General features: G+C 31.2%; 2 protein-coding genes across 2 annotated transcripts in view; both read right to left on the bottom strand.

Annotated features, from left to right (window-relative positions):
• LOC127708338 (interferon-induced helicase C domain-containing protein 1-like) overlaps positions 1-26,326 on the bottom strand; it is a 181,853-nt gene that overhangs the window by 50,624 nt on the left and 104,903 nt on the right. The gene's annotated exons all lie outside the window — the stretch shown is intronic.
• Positions 1,311-24,807, bottom strand: LOC127709007 (antiviral innate immune response receptor RIG-I-like). Its single transcript, XM_052214250.1, has 14 exons — positions 24,672-24,807; positions 22,196-22,953; positions 20,198-20,236; positions 19,096-19,350; positions 17,732-17,890; positions 17,022-17,113; positions 15,865-16,128; positions 15,147-15,309; positions 9,489-9,584; positions 7,401-7,591; positions 5,589-5,733; positions 4,739-4,963; positions 3,779-3,946; positions 1,311-2,043 (listed from the first exon to the last, which is right to left on the bottom strand). Exons 2-14 carry the CDS (start codon positions 22,878-22,880, stop codon positions 1,427-1,429), a joined length of 3,099 nt encoding a protein of 1,032 aa, XP_052070210.1. The 5' UTR covers positions 22,881-22,953; positions 24,672-24,807; the 3' UTR covers positions 1,311-1,426.

Raw genomic sequence — 26,326 nt, 5'->3', positions numbered from 1 at the left:
TCAAGCAATAGAACCTAGACAAAAGCAATTCATGAATGCGTAACTCGTCAAATATGACATTATGCAAAATGTCAATTAATCAATCAATCAATAAATTGATGAACCTATCTACCAACCATTCACACAACCCAATTCAAAATATATGAAAAATGAATTAATATCATTCAAACATCAAATCAACCAACTAATTGTTAGAAGAGGTGTAAATACTTCACACACAACGTTTTTTAATCTATTGGAAATTATGCTTAATGTTGCTTTTCGGAGTGAGTCGATCATTAAATTAATCATCCCATACTTAAATGTGTCGGTTTTAGAATCTCAACTCTTAATTGTTAATTGTTCATATGTATCTTAACATATCTATTACACCACAAAACATCTGTGAAGAAACGGAAAATACCAACAGGACGTTTAAACCCCATGAGCCTTGACAGCATTATAAGTATGCATTTTTGTCTTATTATAGGGTGCAAATCTACCACTCACAGACAACTGTTACAAAACCTCAGAATCATTAACCTAGAAAAAAATCAGATAATTTTAAGGCATTACTCTGTATATATAGCAGTATGTTGTAAATGTATAGCCCACGTTCCTTTACTCCAAGAACAAAGAATCAAGCGACAAATTAAGATACTAGTAATTCTTTTTAAGCGACAAAACTAAAATACTAGTAATTCTGTTTAACCACTGATCTGCAAACGTGTGCTAGGAAAGTGGTCCCTATAATTTTTGAAAATTATTATTAATACATATCAAGAATTAAAAAACCAATCGGACAATACACCAGACAGTACACACATTAACAACATCCGACATGTCAGAAAAATAGATAACACTTAACCAATTATATTTCGCATAACCTCCATCGTTACTTATCTTTACATATTTCGTACAAGGAAAAAACTGTACAGTCCACATAAAAATGAGTTGAGGTTTGCAAAGAGCCTCTTTATTTTAATTATATTGAATTTCTAACAGCGGTATACTACTGTTGCCTTTATATATGATGGTGAAAATGAAAAATAAAAGTGTTTCGATCGAAAAAACATACTGAGATCCCACTAAACATTTTAACCACCTCCCAAGTCAGGAGTCTCTGGCCTTTGTGAGTCTTATATGCTTTTTTTAATTTAAGTTCATTGATCATGATTATATGGTTCGGAGTTTAGAATGATGTCTATTTTCACTGAACTAGTACACAGTTTGTTTAGGGATCAGCTGAAGCCTGTCTCCTGGTGCGGGATTTTCTCGCTATGTTGAAAACGCATTGGTGACCTTGGTTATTGATTATCCGGTTATTGTGAAACAGGTATTTTATTTATAATTTACAAACAATGCACATAAATTATGTAACTGCTGAGCCTATTAAAACAAAATCATCAAAGCATATACAAGCTGATAAATTGTTGTATAAATCATATCACATTGAAACAGGCATTTTATTGTAATTGATGAAATCATCATTAGTCAGTTCCTGTATTTTGAATGGAAGATCACACCATTTTTCACAGTCTATGAATGAATCTGTTTGACAGTCAAATATCTTAACATAGTTTTGTGATAATGCAACAAATTCACACTCCTTGTAGATAATTATCGAACCCCATCTATGTCGACACTGCAATCCATATACTTTATCTAGTTTTTTACAGCCATCAAATTCTGTTTGCTTCTTTCTAGGAAATGGTATCCTGTCTATTCTTGTAAGTATTAAATTATCACAAACAACGAACATTTTCTCATTAACATGTCGCAATAGATTATAATCAGTGATTAGGACTCCGCAATATTTACAGTTAACAGAAAAAAATCCATTCTTTTTTTTACCCATCTTTTTTTGTTGAGTTATTCTTTCGTTTTCTTCTTTTTCATATACTAGTTTCTCTGCTATAGCTATATCTCTGCCTATACTAAGTTTTGAAATTTCTCCTATGGCTTGTGTCATTAGATACTGTCTTTGAATGTTTTTCTTTTCAGTTTCAAATTCTTTTGTAGTACCAACTATCACCTCTTGACCTGCCTTCTTGCGTACTCTTCCTACAAATTTTTAAAAGTGTTTATTAATTTATATAAACATCTACTTTATATATATGAGCAGCAACAAACAAGATGGTGACTTTGGTATAGTGAAATACTCTTGCTCATTTTTGTTTAACTTCTAAATTTGGTTTAAATTTATCTTTATTTCGATTTTGTGTTAAATTCTGCTGATATTTAGAATGTTTTTATTTTAATTTCATTGATTAATATTTGTATGTTGATCTTCTGTTTGGCTTGATTTTGTCGGAATGTGGCTTTTTATTAGCCATTTGGTATTTCTTTACTTTTTTACTTTTCATAGTATTTATTCTGAATTGGACTCTAATTTTTTATAATGCATGCAGTTGATCTTGATATATATATATATATATATATATATATATATATATATGATCTGTAATTTGTATACGAAAGGCAAAAGAAACCAAAGGGACATTCAAACTCATAAGTTGAATACGAACTGACAACGCCCATGTCAAAAGCAAACATGTTTTAGTTGCCCTTTCCTACTGATTTTTATAGTTTGTTCTTATGCTTTCTATTACATCACTGTCCCAGGTTAGGGAAACGATAATGCACTCTTAAACATGTTTAACCCCGACACATTCTATATGTACCTGTCCAATGTCAGGAGCTTGCAATTCAGTAGTTTGTGTCTGTTTTTTTTATATTATATTTGTTTTTCGTGAATTGTTGTGAACATACATCAAACTGTTAGTTTTCTGGCTTGAGTTGTTTAACAATTGTCATTACGGACATTTAAAAGCTGGCGTATGGATTTTACTTATTTTCTAAGGCCGTACCTTGACCTACAGTTAGTAACTTTTTGATGTAAATATATTAGTACTGAATGGCTTTAAACAGATTACTGCAAAAGAGTACTGTCAATTTAGAAATTCTTGCTTGCATTTATCATTTCGATTTTTGAAGAATGGACAAAAATGCAAGATTAATTATTGCGATTTAAGGCAAATCTGCGTACAGAATTTTGTATCAGATATTAGAATGCAGTTCTGATTTTTGCGATGATTACCAAGTCGCATTATCAATCATGTTAACAAAGACCTCTCAATAATTTCGGAATTTATAGTATTGTCTGTTTTGTGATTACCAATCTCAAAAAGCTTTCAAAGGAAAATGGATCTAATGTAATGCATATATAAGAAGCTGAATTAAAGGATTACAAATATTCTCCCCGAACTGCACATTGAAAGGTTGTCCCTGACTTACCAACAAATATCATAAAAATAAGTAAGTCATAGTATTCTTTGTACATGTATGTGCAATTAATTAAATTATAAATGCCCATGTTCGGCTATGCAGCATATTATATTTTTTAAAATACCTGCAAGATCAACAGAAGTTGAACAGCATAACCTCAGCTTGCACAAATGTTAAGACCAGAAAGATTTAACTCATCGTCAGTACATTAAAACTGTCGATACAATTGCACAAAATGAAAGAGACTTGCAATTTCATACATTTTAGAAATATTTATGTTCTGACAATGTATTGTGATTTAATTGAGGTATTCTTTGATATAATTGAAATGTAATTAATTATTTCATGTATTTGTAAAATTAATTGGCCACATGTCTGTTTTAAATCTGAAATATGTTTTCCGTGTGTCAATTGCTTTCATTTGAATGCATTGATACTTATATATTTGTCGATTTGGTGTAATAATATATTGCAAAAGTGAAAAAATACGATTTTTTTAAATAATCCATACCACGCATTTGCAAGCTGCTTATTTCATCTGCACTAAATCTATAACGGATCATCATATTACATTGCGGAACATCGAGTCCCTCACATCCTACTGACGTGGCAACAATGCATAAATGTTCACCATTTCTGAACTTCTCCAACACTTCTATCTGTTGGTCAGGAGGGCGACCTGGTATTAAAACAAGAAATGTACTAATATCAACTATACATTGTGTAACGGACACGTTTTTAATTCACTTTACAATACATTTCAATAAGAAACCTTTATTTGTCATATATTACATAAAACTATTAATAGAAGTGTCGTTCCCGTGGTCCGCTCTTAAGCGGTGATGTTTTCTGTCAGAATTTGAGGCAAAACTATATTTGATTGATAGTTTTGCTGCATAAAACAAATATACGACCATCGTCGAAAAATATATAAAATGATTTGCACTCATTCCAAAACAGGAGAGAGTAACTCACTTTAGGCTTGCAACTCCTCCTGTTTCAAATATCTTTTATGCAAATTTATTATTTCCTCAAATCTAAGTTTACTTTATATATTTCGTTAGATTTCTAATAATAATAATTTAATAGACTATCAATTATTACAACAGTGGTACAAGGCTTTTAACTTTTTTCCTTATTTACAACTTAAACGAGTTTATGTTATTTTATTCGAAATTTGTAGAAAAATTACACGCATTTGATATGCAAACAAAATAGATTATGATTTTTCGTTTTAAGTTGTCAAATATGGCAGAACAATCACCATTTAATCTACAATAAAAGACGTCCGGGAATAAACACACCAACATGGCAATGACAAATGCAATACAAAATGCACAACACGACTTTCAAACTAAAAGACGGTGTACTGATTTAACCATTCCATAATATAAAAAGACTTCATGTTTGCTACGCTATGGACCTTGTCATCAAACATAAAATTCATCTGTATGTTATTAAAGGTAATTACCTCCTTCCTCTACAGATTTGTGAGAACCAGTCAGGTAAGTACTACGAAGATAACTTGGAAGTCTCTCTGCTAAGGCTATTGCTGTTGCTCTGGTTTTTACAAATATAATAAATCTTGAATCTTCTTCTAATTGTTTGTATTCGTTTTCAATCTTTTCAATAACGACCTTTATATCAGGATTACCCTCTATGTATCTTCCTATTTCTCGAATTTCAGCAAACACGTCTTCCGGGAAAAAAATAACACTATGATGTGTCTCAGAACACACAGGTTAACATAATGGTTGCATCTTATTAAATGTAAATGGATATTTTTCACATTTATACCAAAATAGTGGCAAAATAAATACAAAATGAATACACGACTGTTTAATAATTTTGTTTGTAAAAGTTAAACATTAAATTTTAATACCCTCAATCATTTTCGAATGTATTTGTGGAATAGGTCTCAAAATGTATTTCTATTCAAGCCAAAATCAATAACACCTTTTCATATTTTTAGATAATCCAATGTGCATGGATGGAAGCTCTTCGTAATGTTGAGGTCACATAACAAAAACGTAGCGGTGGTTTAGGCCTACACGATTTTAATAGATAAGTTTGCTATATGAGATATACTCCGTAAACACATGCACTTTTTAAAGCTTGGAACTTACCTAGTGTTTCATATTTATACTCTAATATGTGTTATTTGTACAGTTATGAAGTATCTTATAAAGAGATAACTGATCACTTGTTTTCTTTCCTGATGTGTTTAAAGCGATATTGATATTTGTTAACCCGAACTATTACCCCTATTTATTAAGCGTATATATTAATTAGTGAATTGATGTATTATAAAAAAAAATTACCTCGTAATTTGGATACGATTTCCCTCTCCTCTTCTGTATTTGCACTCTGACTTGCAAAAGATTCATTTGCATATCCCTGCATGATCACGTCACGAACTTGATCAATTTCCAGCAATGCATTGATTTCAAGACATTCTGTATACAACTAAAAATTAGGAAATGTAATTATAATGTATCGTTACATTGACCTTAACTTAACCCAATTTTCTTAACTTTTTTTCATCTGATAAATAGCAAAATAAAAGCTTCGGAAGCCATAGCAGGCGAAACAAAGAGAGATTAAGGTGGAGATGGGGACAAAGATGGGGTGGTAATATGGTTGGGCTTGTTAACAATTTTAGAATGATCTTTCGCGTTTGATTTTTCATTTTAAAATTTCATTGATGATGATAGAAAAGTTTCTTGTCCCCGATCCCGACTACTCATTTCCCTCAAATCATTGAGATATTTTGTATAACAACAAACGTCTGCAAAGAAAAACTTTGAAACTTACATACATCGGGATATTGTTCAAAGGGAAAACTAAACAATGAAACAATGAAACAATGAATCGAGGAAATATAAATCATAAAGGATTTGGTCAGGAACCTCTTTTTTTGTTGTTTTTTCGGTTAACTGTTTTTAGACTTTTTTGAAAATGTTGATATTTTTAATGAATTAGACCGAAAACGACTTGCATTGTATATTCTTTACCCAAAAAATATATTTTTGTCGTTAGGTTACTATCATAGTCTATCAGTTTCCTCGTATACATGTACTTGATGTGCTTCCCTCGGTTTTGGTTTGTGACCCGGATTTTTTTTCGCTTAATCGATTTATGACTATTGAACAGCGGTATACTACTGTTGCCTTTATATATCAACATATTATAATTATGTTTAAAGTTGAACAAGCAAATCACATTACAAAATAGAAAAAAAATTGCCACACAAAGCCCTCACAGTTTGAGATTATGCAGATGTCATGAAATAGTTTAAAATTAATGTTGTATGCTGAATCCGTTGTATTGCTTGAAGTAAAATCCCAGATAATAATGCCTTTTTGTCACCTTTTACACAAAGATGTATCATTAAGTCAGTATCATATGAATAAGACGCTGATCAAAGTTCAGCTCTTTACATTTAACACAAATCCCTCATAAAGGTTTGACACTTTTTTAGTATCGATCATCGAATTCTATTAATTGCATGTATATTCCGTATCAACTTCACAAATAATACACGATGGTCTTGAAGTATAGATTCTAGGTACTGATGTTGTTTATCATCTTAATTACGTGTTATAGTATTTTTTTATTTGTCTTTGTAAATTATTACTTTTACTGTTTAGTCTATTTTTGGTAAAATCCATTTGACGTGGCTCGGTACTTATACATCCCGTCATTGTGTTAACATTTTTGTATTCTTGTCTATCGTTTTTGCTAATGGGCTTTGTCTATATGCCTTTTTGTTTTTCTTTGTTAACATATTTGTTTGTTTTTATAGTGATTAAGATTATAACACAATGTTGACTCCTGTATACCTATTTTTGACATTTTTACCTACTATGTCTGTTTAATTTGTTCACACATGTTGACAATATAATGGAATTTTATGTGACTGTCATACAAGTGAGAGGTTTAGCTAGCTATAAAATCAGATTTTATCCACAATTTTTCTACATAAGAAAATGCCTGTACCAAGTCAGGAATATGACAGTTGTTATCCATTCGTTTGATGTGTTTGAGCTTTTGATTTTGTCATTTGCTTAGGGACTTTCCGTTTAGAATTTTCCTCTGAGATCGGTTTTTTTTTTTTTTTAAGTCTGATATACCTCTAAATGTCTCAGACATGCATGAAGCAATCGTGGTACTTTTGAATCTTTATGTAATACATGTTCTACTTTTTCTTTAGTTTCTCCGATCCACTGTATGTACCGGACTTCCGTTCTTTGAATCGGTGGATTATGTAATGCTTCATATAAGTCCCTATTCTGGTGTAGAATTTCACTCAAAAAGTTTGAAACTACAAAATCAAAGATTTGATAAGCTTAATAGAAAAGTTCAATTTCAAAGTGCCTAGACTAGTTCTAACGATTTTGAGTCACCTCGTTTTCAAGAATGTACACTTAACCTAGGCAATTTGTTCTCGTTTTGAAGAAACTCTTTCTTTGCCTATTTTAATTGCAATTCATTTAAAAACACCAATCGAAACAGCACCTTGAAGTAGGTCACTGCATGACAGTGCATGTGTGATATGGTATACTTTCTTCTAATCAAAACATTGAAAAATATTTTCATTCCCTTAACAATTTCTATGATATACAAAAAGACAATTACATATCTTTTTTATAACAATCAGGAAATAGTGATTAATTTTCAGATTGTTCAACTCAATGAAAGTTATGTGACTGTCCTAACCATTGGCTGAACATTATTTTATTGATGACCGTTACTTAAAAAATGATTAAAGCATGCTGCCAACAGTAAAATTACCTCCTGTAATTGTCTTCGTGTTAATATGTTTATGTATCTGGCTATTGGTTTTTTGACATTTCAACTTTGGCCATTCATGGTGTAGGTGGTCCTGATATGAGATTCGGACACAAAGGTTTTCTTTACAGTGTTGTTTGTTTTTTGTTCAACCTTGTATTCCTACTAACTTTATTTTACTTTATCGAGAAAGTGTAAATTGTATAAGGTATATACTTCATGTATCAACGACAAATACTTGTATTTTTGTCAGTGACGTCATTGTCTAATTAACGTCACTGATGAGTCTTTTGTGGACGAAAAGCGTGTCTGGCGTACACATTGTTAACATCTTTGATGAGTAATTACTATTTACTACATCTTTTTTTGTTGGCGTCTTTGAAAAATGCATGTACCAAGTAATATATGGCAGTTGTTCTACTTCTTCCTTGATTGATAACGGTTGATTTTGTCTGTTTTTATGGATTTCCCCTTTTTGAATATGCCTTGGATTTTTGTATTTGTGTTACACTTTTTCAGATATTTTAGAACGAAAGTAATACCTTGAGTAGATTGGTTCAGAAGACACAGTCTCGATATGAAAATATTAGGGCAGCACTAATCAACATAATGTTAAATATTGATAGGCCCTAACGAATTTTTTTCTCAAAATATATATTCAGCAAGTTAGAAAACAAGCAGTCTACAAATTAGTTTACAGAATGAATTTTGTAAATTTTCATTTGAAATAAACATTTAAAAGGCAATATTTTTTTCAGATACTTATGTTTAAATGATGTTTACTTTCAACATTTCAAGATGTTTAAATTAGACATATTTTCTTTTCGTCATGTTGATGCTATAATTCATGAAAACAATACGCATTAGTAAGGGCATAAAAACCTGCAGACTTGTTGCATGGTACAGATACATACCAACCTTGTTAATGTTGCTTTAATTGCATATAAATGAAACATAATTTAAAAAAAAATATCAACCAATTTAAAATAAACATTGTATTATAATCAAGATTAAATTGATGACATTTCCAGATTTATATATTATTCGTACAAGCTAGGAACATATAAAATTTACTTGTGCGAGCTTTAGAAACAGAGATGAAACGTGGCTCTTATATCTTGTATTGTTTAGATTTTTTATTCACTCTTACTACAAGTATTGTTTCCATCCTGCAATTTAACATCTAAACTGAATAAATTTGTTATTGAAACGCATCAGATAACCGGACAGCGATTAAGACCCCGATTTGAACTGCTAAGTTAGAAGTAGTTTAAACGCAACTGCAACACAAGCCGTCTACCCGGTGACTATCAGCGTATACTATACGTCAATCGAGTAGTCGTTTAAATGTATATTTACACATGTATTTGAACAGTAGAAAGTTCAATCGCAGGATAAACAAATTTGATTGCACAACTATGTTATTTTACCTATTCGAGAGTTCAGTTTATGTTCAACGTATTCCATTGCTCTAAATATAATATCTTTCAAAGGATCATGTTTTCTGGTAGATGATGTAATAGGAACTGAAACAAAAAAAACATATTTTACCATCATACACATATACTCAAAGTAGATTAACTATGCATAGCAGTTCATAGCAATACTTGGATATACCAATTTGCACAATATTTTCTGATAGACAGCCGACCAGTCTTCGTCTTCATTTCGTAATAGGGCATAATCAGCGGAAAATCAACAAGTAAAGGTTTTATTTGGTTTAATCTTATCAAATACACAACCTCCCGCAATCAAGGCGAACTTGCAAAACCGACAGGGTTGATATATTTCGTTATGATAATTTATAAATTAACCACTGCTTAAGCAACGATTTATCTCATCTTTGACAAGATATTGGTTTTCATAATTAATATATCAATACGTTTAAGGTAGCTCGGGTGTCTTCCTCCATCTTGGGTTTTGAAATAACAGATAACAATCGGTCTAGATTTTAAATGAAATGTGCAAATTTCGAGAGTAGTGTGTACTTCATGTGTTAGGCTTTTCAATTGTATGTGTTTTATCATATTTTATAGCTGTATTTCACAAAACACAAAATATTTTTGTTTGATTCAATTTTGTTCAACTTTGCCATATAAGGGAAGATAAAACAGATAAAGTAACTTTTATAATAAAATGTGTTCTGAATATACATATTTTATTATGTTGCAAGAAAACGAGTCAGATGACCTTAATTTTTCTTTTCCCTACATGTATCTGAAAGCACATTTTAAGTACTATATTCTCATATTTTTTCGTAAAATTCTATGATTTAGTTTTCTTTTTTACACACAAAATTGGATTTTCCATACACAATATATACATAATCTGATCATGTTGCACAACCTGTAGCGTGAAAAATAACAAATATTTTGTATTATATTTTTGAAAAAGCATGATATAAGCTACATCTATAAATGTGAAAGGAACTCTTATTATTTTATTTAGTTGAAAATGCATATTTTTCTAAGGGCCACTGAATTAGTTAAAAAAATCTCTTTGTCTTTACTTTTTTAGGGCTAGTTAAAGTTAATATTACAAATACCAGAAATATCTGGATATAAGTATTAAAGCAGAAAAAGATCGCATAGTTTGTATAAAATTATTTGCATAGAAAATGTATTTTGATTTTTCGATTGTAGGTTGTTTGATTTAGAATAATCACTGTAATTGACTCGGTATGTATAGCTTGATATATATCTTGTGGACACCAGTTAATTGTTGAAAAACACTAAATTGATTTGATGTTTTTTGTCAGTGGATTGGATTGGAACGGTCTAATAGACGTTTGCCCAACATTTCCTTTTAATCATGGAGCAGAAAAATGAGTTCGGGCATTTCGTTCGATTTCTTTTAGATTTTTATTTGTTTAATCTAACTTGCGCAAGAAGGTTTAATCGTACATGTGTAAATAAGCATCATGTTTTGCTTTCAATTGAAAAAAAATGCCAGATCTCACACGACTGTTCCTGTTTTTACTTTATTGGAAATATTCTGTGTTCGACAAAATATAAAGGCATGCAAATAAATAGTTTTGTACACGTGTGTTTTATGTCTTTTTCGTGGAATTTGTTCTCTTTTCATAACATGTTTAATGTTCTTCCACTATTAAAACAATTCGAATTAATGAGTTATTTTACGCACTACTTAACAGACATTATACGTTGTATTCTATACTGAACTTGATACCAAATAAAGTGATACTTAGTCCTAACCACACCACGAAAAACGAATAAGAAAGCAAAGATGATGATTACATTTTAAGCTCACCTGGCCCACAGGGCCAAGTGAGCTTTTCTCATCACTTGGCGTCCGTCGTCGTCGTCCGTCGTCCGTCTACTTTTACAAAAATCTTCTCCTCTGAAACTACTGGGCCAAATTTAACCAAACTTGGCCACAATCATCATTAGGGTATCTAGTTTAAAAAATGTTTCCGATGACCCCGCCTGCCAACCAACATGGCCGACATGGCTAAAAATAGAACATAGGGGTAAAATGCAGTTTTTGGCTTATATCTCTGAAACCAAAGCATTTAGAGCAAATCTGACTGTAGTAAAAATGTTTATCATGTTAAGATCTATCTGCCCTGAAATTTTCAGATGAATCAAACAACCCGTTGTTGGATTGCTGCCCCTGAATTGGTAATTTTAAGGCAATTTTGCCGTTTTTGGTTATTATCTTGAATATTATTATAGATAGAGATAATCTGTAAACAGCAATAATGTTCAGCAAAGTAAGATCTACAAATAAGTCAACTTGACCAAAATGGTCAATTGACCCCTTAAGGAGTTATTGCCCTTTATAGTCAATTTTTAACCATTTTTCGTAAATTTTTGTAATCTTTTACAAAAATCTTCTCCTCTGAAACTACTAAGACAAATTTAACCAAACTTGTCCACAATCATCATTAGGGTATATAGTTCACAAAATGTGTCCGATGACCCCGCCTGCGAACCAAGATGGCCGACATGGCTAAAAAATAGTACATAGGGTAAAATGCAGCTTTTGGCTCATATCTCTGAAACCAAAGCATTTAGAGCAAATCTGACGAGAATAAAATTTTCATTAGGTCAAGATCTATCTGCCCTGAAATTTTCAGACCAATCAGGCAACTCATTGTTGGGTTGCTGCCCCTGAATTGGTAATTTTATGAAAATTTTGCAGCTTTTGGTTATTATCTTGAATATTATTATACATAGAAATAAACTGTAAACAGCAATAATGTACAGCAAAGTAAGATCTACAAATAAGTCAACATGATCAAAATTGTCAATTGACCCCTTAAGGAGTAATTGCTCTTTATAGTCAATTTTTTAAAATTTTCATAAATTTTGTAAATTTTTGTAAATTTTTACAAAATATTTTCCACTGTAACTACTGGGCCAAGTTCATTATAGATAGAGATAATAGTAAGGAGCAAGAATGTTTAGTAAAGTAACATCTACAAACACATCACCATCACCAAAACACAATTTTGTCACGAATGGATAACAACTGTCATATTCCTGACTTGGTGCAGGCATTTTCTTATGTAGAAAATGGTGGATAAAACCTGGTTTTATTGCTAGCTAAACCTCTCACTTGACAGTCGCATAAAATTCCATTATGTAAGATAATGTGTTACATGTGCACCTTGGTTATTCATAATGTGAACTATGAACTTCAAGAACTTTGCAATTGACAGAACAACCGAAGTCAAACGTTAAAGCCAACACAAATAGTGATGTTACATTTTGTACGTTCGATATTTTTGTATAGTTTCCTTATCAGAACTTTGGACATATTATTTTGATAGTATCCTCTTTTACTGCCTCAGGAATACTTTGCCTTAGCTGTATTTGGCAAAACTTTAAGGATTTGGGTCCTCAATGCTGTTCAATTTTGTACTTTATTTGGCCTTTTCAACATTTGTTTTATTCGAACGCCACTTTTGTGGACGAAACGCGCGCCTGGCGTACAAAATGTCAATCCTGGTATCTATGATGAGTTTATTTAGAATCCCTTTAAAGAAAAAAAAATAGGATTAAGTTTTAACTGTAAGCTTTTCATCAAATTTATTACTAATATAAATGGCTACATGAGGTACAATGTATACGTCAATGAGACAGCAACCAAAAGACACAAAGAAACCAAAATCAATAATGTAAAGGGTATGTACTAAGAGTTGCATTTAAAAAAGATTAAAAAAAATATCTGATAAATAATGCAAACTGGTTGGTAACTATAACAAACAAAAGCATACTGTTATTTGTAGGTAGTAATTACATTGTACCACATTCTTTTGGAATAGTAAAATAATGCTTTTGGAAATCAATGCTCAACCGATATATTACTTTATGACTAAATGTGTTCAAAAACCTCGACTCGTCCATTCATTTTCATTCACGGTGACGTACAAAAAGACCAATAAGACCTTAATTTCAAAGAATCTTTCAACTGAATGACAATAACATTTTATAATTTGATTCCTCTTACACGTTTTTTTTTTGGTGGAGTTACTTTCATCAAAAATGTTCAAAACATATTTTTTGGAAATATAGAAAGCACAAATATACAAGAAGCTATAATATCAAAAGGGACATACTAATGAAAAGCCAAACCCGACTACGGTCAACATTGCCGGATGGAATTAGAACCTTGGTTTCTAAATAATTTTCAAATTTATCAATAGAAAAAATTAAGAACCTGAGTCGACGTACCAAAAACTGAGCTGATGATACCTGCAGAGGATAACAATTCACCAATAGTATTAATTAAGATACTTTGAATCAAGTATAATTAAAAACTGTAAATATATCTTCCTCAATCTTCCAAGATATTCTGCTGTTTTATTTAATTGGACTCTAATTTTCATCGCCGTCATAACTTTAACATATACTAGAACACACCCGCGACATGGTCCGTGACTGAATTAAATTACCAACGCCTTATTAATATTTTCAATATTTGTATTGTCATCTGATATAGTCATGCTGATTTTAAGGTGCACAGTTTTCTCTGCTTTCAAAATCTTACTTATTGAACCCATCCTGGTTTTCTAACTACAACCTTATCCCATATTTTGTATCTAATTGTTTTTATATTTTGCCTTTTTTTTATTTTTGAGGATGAGCGAATCAGGTGAGTGTATGTGCGTGTGTTTTAATGCATTGTATTTTAAACTGAGTTTTACTGTGCGTATTGCTATGTGTTTCTTTATTCTACATTGGCTAGAGGTATAGGGGAGGGTTGAGATCTCACAAAACATGTTTAACCCCGCTGCATTCTTGCGCCTGTCCTAAGTCAGGAGTCTCTGGCCATTGTTAGTCTTGTATCTGTTTTTAATTTAAGTTCATTTATATGTTTTGGAGTTTAGTGTGACGTCCATTTTCACTGAACTAGTACACAATTTTATTTAGGGGCCAGCTGAGGACCACCTCCGGGTGCGGGAATTTCTCGCTGTGTTGAAGACCCATTGGTGGCCTTCAGCTGTTGTCTGCTCTTTGGTCGGGTTGTTGTCTCTTTGACATATTCCCCATTTCCATTCTCAATTTTACTAATTGTTTTGGAGGTAGTTGATTTCTGGTAGTAAGACCATCATGGCAAGGCTGGGAAACGGGGTAAGGAAGTGTTCACATTAAATCTGTACCGATACAGAGTATGAAATGCCCTCCTTTACACCATACCCCATTGTGTTGTATTCAATTAAAGGAAGATGATTCTGAACATACATACAACCGGAAACTACATGTGACATATACTATTGGTATCGGGATCAGATTCGATCAGGAACTTGTTAATTATTGGTAATATTAATTATGTGAAAAACAATAGGGCTGGGAATGGTGCAATTTTTAATCAACGCCATTGTCCTATATTACATGTATTAGTTATATATAAATTTGAATTCTTTGATTCGTCGTTGTTACGTTATGTCGGCTAACAAATCGGACATTGTTATTCTAGTAGTATAGATGATTGAAAAATACCGTTACAATGAAGTCTGATATAAAACACAATAAAGCTGTGTAGCTTACATTTGTAATTTGGCCCTTTGCAATTCAATGTGTCTGTGTTTATTACCATTTAACAAATACTAATTCAAATACCTTTTTCTGGAATTGATGTATATTGAAGTAGTTCTTCTTTATTTCGTTTGACAACAGACAGTTCTGATACATCCAAATTTGCCATAACTTTTGTTAAATGATCCTTTGCTGACGCCAGGTCTTTAGATTTGTTTGTACCTGGTGATGCTGTCAATCCAAGTATCTTAAAACATATATATAATTAGAAGTTTCTACAACAATTAATATCGTAAACGTATTTAAATTTTTTTTTCTAAATCTTACTTTATTGATAATCATACTTAAGTCAAGGTTTACATGAACTTTACTGAAGACATAAAAATATACTTTAGTCGTTTCAACTATTTTATTCTCAAAATTTATTTTTGCTTAATGAAGGATTATTACGCAAATAACCAGAACGATCTTTGGATTATGAATTTCCAAATTTGGTCTTTGTCAACAAACCTAAACTTAACTGAACGTTGACATGATAGTCTTATGAATTTCACAATTGTCTTTTGCAATGCTTCTGCTGATAGATCATGCAATTTGATTTATAGAATGAACGAAATAGATATAAAACGAACTAATTCAAATTGGAACAATCGACAAAAAATTCAGGTAAAAAGATGTTTTGAATTTTCCTAAGAATCGGAAGAACTGTAGTTTGAATGAGACAAAACAGGAGAATCCTAGTTAGTAGTTCGAACTAATTAACAATGGTTCTAGACTGACTCAAGTAATGTAAAATCTGTACCTGTGGGAGTCGATGTGTCTTTCCACTATACTTTGCTATTCTATAATACGACATCAATTCGTTGTAAACACTTTTATCATGTGTATGATGACATTCGTCAAAAATAATCAATGTGAAAATCTCTATAGAAACTTTAACTGCTGCACTATCTATAAGGTGGTTGGATAAAGATTTGGGGGTCAAAAATATTAAACTGGCTTTGCCAATTTCCTTTTCAAAATTGTCACTGTCGTCATCTTCAGCTTTCCATATTTTGATTTTACCCTTAAAAGAAGAAATCCTTGTTAATAATTGAGACAAAACATATGCAATGATTTAATAAATGTGAAGTACATTCATATTTTATTGATATTTTATTTTGAGTGATAGACCTTTTCACCGCTATTTCATCGTGAGGTTTTCACAATCAAAAAGAATTACGACGACATTTGAACACTATTGACTTTTGATCCTTTGCAACGTTATTCTAAAAATAATAATAATTTCCTTAAATGTGCATTTTTATGACGATGACTGATTTACGTCACACTTTTATATACCTGTTCAAATTTTGAATGTCGTCTGTGAAATTGTGTCCTTATGTTATCTTCCCGAAATATTAGATTATAGTATTAACAACTTCATTGTTTATTTAAGGAAAAGGAAGAATTAACTTATAACTTGTGAATAAAAGTTAAAGATATTTTAGTGAGTCCCAATTGATATCAGTCGAATTAGCAAGAAATAGTTCATATTTACTGGGTTTTTTTTATAAATGGGGATAGATAAAACGAGTTATTGCTTTTCTTGTCTGACCACATGTGCAATTTATAAAACTCATGAATAACTAGTTGCAGTATATTTACAAAATGTTATAATTTAGTACATGTACAAAGTAAAGTGAACAAGTCATGGTGCTAATTATTTATCTGAATTGTATTTTTTTTTTTTCATTCATTGCAAATGAAAAATGAATATAAATATTAACCTCTTACTGTACAAGCAAAGTTTTAAAGGCGATGTCCCACTCAATATTATAATTAATTTATCGCAACCGAAGCATCTAAATAAATTGACGTATATTGTCATTCTGTAGAAGTTATAAGGGAAATACAGTAATACGTGAAAGATGAAATCATCATATCAGCAAATCAAAGTCATGTTTATTCATGGTTTACCTGAATTTGAAGTGTTGTAAAAGTATCACATGCCCTTTTGTACTGCTGTCCTAGTAATACATTTGTCTTGTTTATGAACACAACTTTTCCTGCTGAATAATTATACATTAATTATTATAATTAATAAATGAGAGCAAATATGTATATTTTAACTGTGATTATTTTCAAATTGAATGTGTTTTCATATTTCTTTACTATAAAAAAAAATCATCATAGATACCAAGATTAACAATTCGTATGCCCGACGCGCGTGTTGTCTACAAAAGACCCATCATTGACGCTCGAATAAAAAAAAAGTTTAAAAAAATAGTGCAATTGCCCGTGATATCTCCCTAATGTAAGGTCATATACACTTTTTTTTTATTTGACTAGTCGATTAAAAAAATCTTTTATGAATCTAAGTATGAACTTTACAAACACTGTTTTTAAAAACAATACAAAATATTCAATAAACAGAATAAGTAGTTAACATATTCAAAACTGTCATATATCATCAAATTTGCGGCTTTGAAAAATACTTTTACATGAAAAGAAAAAAAAATAATTAAATAGACAATCTTTAAAATTTGAGTTAAATGCTGTATCTGTTATCGATAATATATTATTTTGCTACTTTAAGAGATTTGTATTTTTCTTTCAGATGTTTTTAAAGTTAAGAAAATTGATCCTGCTATGTGTTGCAAACCGCTATGAGAAAAAAAAAAACGTACCTTTTGGATTTTTTAACAAGTGACTTTCTATCACATGGAAAGCCACGTATGTTTTCCCAGCATTAGTTCCGGCGCAAATAATTGTGTTTTCACCTCTTAATGCAATTTCTGCTAACTCTTGTTGGTACATACGAAGTTTTATTAGAAAAGGTGGTCTTTCTAAAATAAAAGCAACTATATATAGCATATGTTATATGCAACTATTTCAGATGAATTTATTTTGTTGAAATCGTGTACATTAAATATTTATCAAACTGCCTTAAATATTTATTAATAATCAAATTTCAACTGGTATGCAGCAATGGTGCTTGTAATGATTGGAGAGTTTCTCAAATGTATCTTTAGAGCATTTATACAATGTATCATAAGAAAATTAAAAAAACAAACATACAATTGTAAATATATATAATTATATACGCAGTCTTTTTTGTAATATCTTAACTTTCGTCCCCTGTGAAATTTGAGAAATGTACCAGTTCATATCGCACATTACTATTTTTGCATTTCTATGCAGTCTCTTTGTAAATACCTAACCTACGTCATTTTTGAAATTTTAGAATTGTACAAGCGTTGTTCGATTTTAATTGTATAAATTTTGAGATTCTTCTAGTTTTGAATCAGAATAGATTGATATTTTACGTCATAATCATTCTGATGAAGGTTATCTTTTATCCGAAATATTCATAGATAATTTCATTTAATGTTTCCTTTTTTTAATATTGGTGTTGTTTTGTACACATTTTAAGCGTTTATATAATCCATGTATTGTGTACATGTATCGTTACTCGGAACAATACAGCCCCCTCGTAAGAAAGATCTTTGCCTAATATCTAGACGTTTTATATATAAATATATATATATACATTATAAATATATATTATTGCCCATGACCATATCGAATCGGCATTGATCATGGCTGTTGCATTTTTTCGAGTCTAGTGGAAAACGCATCTGCTACAGCCGTGCGATCACACGTTCAATAATTTTATTATTTTATTAATAATCAAAACTTAAAAGAAACTACTAGCTAACTTGCCATTTAATCAGATTTTATTTATGACGTGATTCTTTCGCCTTGTAAACAATAGCGTGATAACATTCTAGATATATATGTATAGAGCGCAGACTCAGAGATGTACATATTGATGGCTCTCACAATTTATCTGCCACATATATCCAAGTTTACTGTTACCTATGTGCAAACAATATGCCGAGACGCTGTGTTTAAGATTGCATTTGAAAAAAAAAAAAAAAAAAAAAAAAAATTAACGGCAACGGCCCGAGCCATGTGAAAATATCCATCAATCTAATGGCTCGCATGAAATACATTCCGTTAGAGTGAATATCAGTATACAAATTCATACCAATTACATTCAATCGAACATCTCTTGTTTCATTTCCAATCAATACAGTGTATACTCCTGCGTCTTTTCTTGTAGCATACAAAATGCTCAGTTTGTATGTTTGATCTTTAGATTCATCACGAATATTATCTGATAGCACAGCTTCGTCCCCTTTATACCATTTGCTTGGTTTCTTCCCTCCTCCTACTACACATTCTAAGCTGATTCTGTCACCTTCATAACAGGTCTTGTCAGCCAGCGTTTCTCGAAACACGACTATAAAATATATCAAATTTCTCATGTTTCTTGTTATAATTATCATAATTTTCGTATTATCTTATTAATTGTAATTAGAAGGTAAGGCTTTAACGGTTTTTTGTTCTGCTTGCATTTTAGATACGAGGAGATGAAGTATTTGTATTGTCCCCTTTTCAGCACTTTTTCCGTTTTGCTGTTATCAACTGTACATTTGTTTCATAAAAGGTTAAAATGATATAAAAGTGGCAATCCTACTCTGGAAACCAAAAACCTACATTTGAGTAGTGACACATGTCGTTTTGCTCTGCGACTTTCATACAAGTGAGAGGTTTAGCCAGCTTTAAAACCAGGTTTAATCCACCATTTTCTGCATAAGAAAATGCCTGTACCAAGTCAGGAATATAACAGTTATTATCTATTCGTTTGATGTGTTTGAGCTTTTGATTTTGCAATTTGATTAGGGACTTTCCTTTTTGAATTTTCCTCGGAGATCAGTATTTTTGAGATTTGACTTTTTGCTCATAACTTTTATGTGATGACAGATATTAAACAATGAGAATTGTAAGAGAAATATTTGTTTTGTAGATATAATAAGTTCTGATGGCGTCAAAGGAAATTGTTAAAAGAAATTACCTTTTTTATTTAGATCGTTTAGCATCAGTTTTGTTTAATCAATTTCATTTGAGTGGGTAAGCAATATATGAGTTAGTAGTCGTGTGATTACGTTGGAATCAATGTTAGGTCTGTCTTCGAAATTGCTAATTTGCAGTGGCCAAATGAATGAAATCTAGTTCTAAATACACAATATAAAAATAAATGACAATTTAATATATATAGCACAATCATAGATTAGAATAAAACTTACGACCCTCATCTGTAGATGAATTCACAGACTGCATTGCATCTGAAGAATATATCAACAGTAAATAAATGTTGATTATGATTATTGATATGTGCTTTACGTCCAGTGACAAAACATGCAAATCAGGAAGACAACACGCTGACATGTTGAGAATGATTTTAAACGCGCTAGATCACTAAGTAATAGTCCTCAGGAAGACATGTCCACATACCATTACACATTATATCTACTCAAGACCGAAGAGACATTTCCTGTTCTCCTACCTGTCGCATGTTTATCGAACAAACAGCAAATACAAATTACAAAGTCATTGATTTGATCAGAAACGAATTGAATTAACTACCATCTGAACTTCATGTACTCGAGAGCATGCAACAACGATACAAAACAGGTTTAAAGTAGTAGGCCCGGTAAGACCCCTTTTTCACCCCAAAATATAGCATTTTTATAAAGCTGTTAAAATGTAAACTTTTAGCTTTTTATTGAAAAGTTGAATATTTTCGTTACATAACTATGGGCTGGTTTTGTCAATACAATGCACATGCATCAGGTACAAGCATCATTATTTCATGCAAAAATACTAAAATCTTCACAATTTTAGCATTTGTGCTAATTTTAAGACGGTTTTGGTCTAAAATGGAAGTGGCCGCACTTGTGTTCAATCTTAATATTTAAATATGTGTTGTATTTAATGATAAAACACAACATATAGAAATGTTGAGAATGAACACGATTGCGGCCACTTCCATCTTAGACAAAAAACATCTGACAAGTGACGTTTTACGGCTATTTGAAAGTTTTGTCATATTTAAGCTTGATTTTGAGCGTCTTTAATGAACAAATCTGTTCAAATCTTGAACATAAACGAATTGAATCGACTGAAGTAGACGCTCAAGTGCTTAAAAAATGTCAAAAATCTTTCATCAAAAGTACTTTGAATTTTAGACCGAAATGAGCGCTTACCGAACCTTCTCCTTTACAAGTAAACGCTATTTCATCCTCCGCAAATCTTTATATAGCATTAAAGGAATGTTATTATCAAAATTGATGATTTTAAGTTTCTTATCTGAGACATCCATTACAGCAATACATATACAGGAGGTGTAGAATAAACACAATTGGGCAGCCTTAATACATGTATTGTACATGTATCGATGATTTATGAATCGTATGATGGTTTCGGAGAATACACGAGAAATTCACCGCTCGCAATAATGAGACAGGTAATCATATAACAGAACTCAATAATGTAATCAAAGAGGAGTAACAGTATAGAAATCTATTATTAGTAACTCTTGGTCAATGTGAGGTTCATATTGCTTTTCGTAAAATCTTCCGGTTTTGTTATGTCGAGTTTCTTAGGATTGGTTTTTTTCCTATGTTTGTGTGTTAGCTTTCTTAGCGTCATTCCGTTTTTTTTTTCTCTCTCATTTATTGTTTTTATTGTCCTTTTGATTGTGTTCTAACACATTACAGATGTGTAAATTAATATACAATATGTCAAAGTCTAAATAGCCGCGGTTCTGGTTGTGACTTGATTATTCATACTGCATTAAAGATCTTCATTCTAAACTAAGAACGTTGATACATATTTTGGTTATCCACTTATTGATACAAATATGACAATATATTGGATTTTTCACAATAAAACAAAGACCTATGATGATATTAAATTCAACGACAAATCAGAGGTAGTAAACTGTTAGACGTAATAGAACAAGTAGAAGGAATCCCTAACAGATATTTCTGACGAAACCAGACAGAGTTAAAACATGTTGAACATTTAAAGGTATGTATATGTTACAACAAAAAGAGCTTTCTAAAAGTCAGCATTCTACAACTCAGATATTGACAGCTTCTTGAAAAAGGGAACGCATATATTGATATTCGTTATACCATAATATTTACATTATATCACGTTTCATATCAATGCACTAGTATAAGATGTCGACAGCTTTTAAAGTAGATGTTTTAATATTGAGCGAAACAAGTTGCATTTACCTGTAAGAGATTGCATATCTAACTCAACCTTTGACATACGCTGTTCGGTGAGATTAGTCCTTTTTTCTAAATCTTTGATGGATTCATGGTCATCTTTTTCCTTTTCTTGAATATCTTGGAGTCTGTCTAAATACATCTTTTCTGTATCCTCATCCATGCAACATGTTCTTAAGTTTTCAAATTCAAAGACGAATTCGTTTGGTTGTTTTTTTAGAACATTTTCAAACCTCATCGCCATAGATTTAAAGTCATTAAAAATATCATCTAACTCTTGATCTGTAACTGTTGTATTTCCTCTGTGTAAAATTGCATTACGATATCTTCGGCATCTTTCAATATCATCTCCTAGTGTTGTCTCGTGCGGTTGAGGATTTGTTGGATGATCCCATCTATTCGTTGGTTGAATTGTAGGAAAGATATTTCGTAAAATTGTATAAATGAGTGGGGTATCGAATTCATCGTATCCGTTATTTGCAGCATTGTGTATTTTTTTCCATTCTCCAGTTTTCAATAGTTTACTTCGGGTTAATTTTATGCATCCATTCACTTGACCGAGAAGGGTATTTGGTGGAATATAATGAGCCAACAATTCTTTTAGAATACTAGGTATTAAATGTTGCGAGGCATGTCCAAGACGCGCATAGTGGGTCTTATGCGACACTTCAATGCCATGTGCTGTAGCCATTGACTTATATTTTCTTTGGATACATGAACTCCAAAACAAATCTGGTGGTATATACGTGAATGAAACAAGGACACTGAAAGCAATGGATGAGAAATGCATTATAGATTGCTTTCCATTGCATGTTGTTTATAGGATATTGAGACAAAAGACTTGTTCATTCAGAAACATATGTTATCGACGAAAACATGTCTCATAGTATAGCAAAACTTGGGAGTCAACTTGTAGCAATTATGATTTTTTTATTCTGATGAAAAGAAATAGAAATAAAGAATAGAAATTTTATGACTAATTGTATACTGAAGAAGCCGCAGCTTGGTGTGGTTACCAACCTAAAACAAATACAGGGCCGTTCCTTACAAAAAAGGGAACAAAGAAGTTCATTATGTAAGGAACGGCCCTGTATTTGTTTTAAGTTGATAACCACACCAAGCTGAGGCTTCTTCAGTATACAATTAGTCATAAAAATTCTATTCTATTTTATTTTTTGGCGGGTTTTTTTAGTTAAGTTTTGTTAGTCTTTTCTTATTATATTTTAGTTTTAATGATACATAAAGGAACTACATGTACGTGTATACTGAACAACTCAAAATTGATTCCTGCCTTATTTTTCCTTTATCTAAGTCAGCATAATTTAGAAACAGTATTGAAATTTGAATCAGTAGGGTTCATGTTACTTTGTGTGAGTTTTCTATGAAGTGCTTGGTGCACATATGTTTTTTTTTTCATGTTTTAAGCCATAGTTCTAATAAATTAAAAGAGAATAACAGGAATCGTCAAAATAATCGCACAGTTCAGTAGACCATACACACCACCAACTTCTGCTTCTTCTCTTGAAATACTTAAAAGATTAACAACAACAGAAATCACATGTTACAAATAGCCTGTATAATGTTAGTGTCTTTCACTTTTTATATTGCTTTTGATTGGCCGCAATGGAAATGGAATTCAAAGATTAAGAAAGTGCGGGAAACATTTTAATCCTGATAATTCTCTTTTGACGTTTTGTCTCTTAATAAAACGATCGTCACATTAATTATACTTAAATACTACCCTTAATGTAGATTAAGAATATTTACACCATAAACTCAGCGGATTGTTATAATACCATACTATTCGATGTTTCAGGAATACCAAATTTTAAGTCATGACCAAGATTGAAGGAACGGTTAAAGTTATGTTCCATAATAGTATAACAGCCTCGATCATGATTTTTTGAAAAATTGTTATTTCATGCCAATCAATGATATTCGCAAGAAAAAAAGAGGACAAAACATAAATCCGTCGTGGTGTATATCAGCGTTACTCATCTAGATTATTCCAAAAACGAAAGTTATATACACTGACATTTATATCATACTTATATTTTTTTATCAACAATTTCATTTTCTATGAATTTATAAGTTTCAGCCCAATGAAGGTTGTCCGTTATGGAGTGATTTATTAATATGTTTATCATTACAGATATTCACGTCATCTGGTGAAATAATCGATTATCCTTTTTCTTATGTGTCCGATATTATATATTCTCTCATACTGAAAGTATTGAACGGAAACCGACTAAACGAAAATGAAAGTAGAAAATCTACATTGTAATTTTAATTATATTAAAAGGGTTAATGGCTGAGCCATTTAATACACCATATTTCATGAACTTTTAAGTTTCATAATTTAATCATAAAGGCATACACGAAACAATCAAAACAAGTATGATGAATTTCAATGGTGTGGGTACATTGAGGAATGCACCCTAATGTGTGTTTATTGAATCATTCAATAAATTTTAAATCTTACCCTATGGATATTCAATATGGAGTCCATTCAATTTTATCCAACTATTATTTTCTTCCATAGTTTTCCACATGTTCGTACATACAGCAAAACAACATGTATGCACATTTATTTTGTCGGTGAGTTATGTCTAAATTTAGCTTCCATGTCATAACAAAATTTTGAAAACATTAAAATCGATAACTGTACTGCAGTGTTTAATGATTAGTTATATTATATGACGAGTATGTATGATACACGTTACTGTAACTTTACATAATGTTATTCGAGATTGTGCTTTAATTCTGCATTTCTCATATTTTAACGTATGCTTATATTCATTATATTTACTCAAATGGACGCTTATTTTTGAGAAACATTTGCATGATTTGTATTTATTTAGACCGAGAATCTCAAATAATTAATAAATCTACTGTTAAAGTGCAGATTTAAACGCATTACAAGCCTGTTCGTGCATTTTCCATTGTTATTCAAAGCAAAATAATTATCTAAGATACATTTTGTACCTGGGACAATCTCATTTCAGTAATAGTTATACACTGAGAGATAGGTGTGTCTGGATAAGAATATAAAATATCTTATCCAGACACGCCGTATCCCGAAGTGTATAACTTACTTACACCCGATACTAAATTTGTTTACATTGAATATCAAATGAAAAAGAACGGATAGCATTTTGATTGACAATATCGAACCATAACTAATAAGAAAAGGCATATTTTTTTTAGATGAAACCCCACTAGTAACCTTACTTTGACGATCTTCATTCAATTTTGACAAGTGAGTAGATTTTACAAATGTCGTAGTTGCCGTATTGTATAATCCCGTTAGATGCATGTGCTTATATGGACCAACAGGTCAATGTTGGCCGTATCGTGCATTTTTATTACAAAAAAAAAAATACACCATGCTCCTTGTATGCAGTTGTCAATATGGACGGGGTATAAGACGGACGACATTTTGATTCAGGCGTTGGATTTGGAAGAAAAGACTGAAGAAAACGCAATATTTATAACCCAAAGTACATATAAAAATAATAGAATCTAAAGCGAGATGATGTATCAAATACTCTTGCTTTATACATTTTCAAGACAAAATATTTAACTCAAACACACCCTAACATAAAAAGGTGCACTCAATTTTATCTTTTCGATGCAATTGTTACCCATTTTTTTGAATTTTGTCTTGAGTTACATAATGGAAGGGCAAAAACGAAAATTAAGGAACAAATAGATTGATATGTTCTCCGTCCGTGGTAAAAAAAAAAAAAAAAAAAAAAATCGGAGGTTATTCATTTTTTAGATCAACCTGAATAGACACCCATGTCGTCGACTTGATATCTAATTGTTCTGCTTAATTATGTAATAGATAAATTGAAAACTTATGCAAATTGTGTTTTTATGATAAAATACTTCGTAATTTAGCCGAAAACTGTCATTTTATTTGTTTCTATTAACTTTTAAAAATATCGTTACTATAGTAAACTTTACAGTAAGCATTTATCGCCTTCTCTAACAAAGAGCTTCGATTCTTTTGTTCTATTTCAACCGGGTTTCCGCCTGCGTAGATATGTCAAAAAAATGGGTCATAAATATGCGGAATTATATATATATATGACACTTCTTTTTAATGACATTCTATATTGATATGCATTGTTC

The sequence above is a fragment of the Mytilus californianus genome, unplaced genomic scaffold, assembly GCF_021869535.1.
Source record: "Mytilus californianus isolate M0D057914Y unplaced genomic scaffold, xbMytCali1.0.p SCAF_7, whole genome shotgun sequence".
Taxonomy (NCBI): domain Eukaryota; kingdom Metazoa; phylum Mollusca; class Bivalvia; order Mytilida; family Mytilidae; genus Mytilus; species Mytilus californianus.
This window is presented reverse-complemented; position numbering and strand designations above follow the sequence as displayed.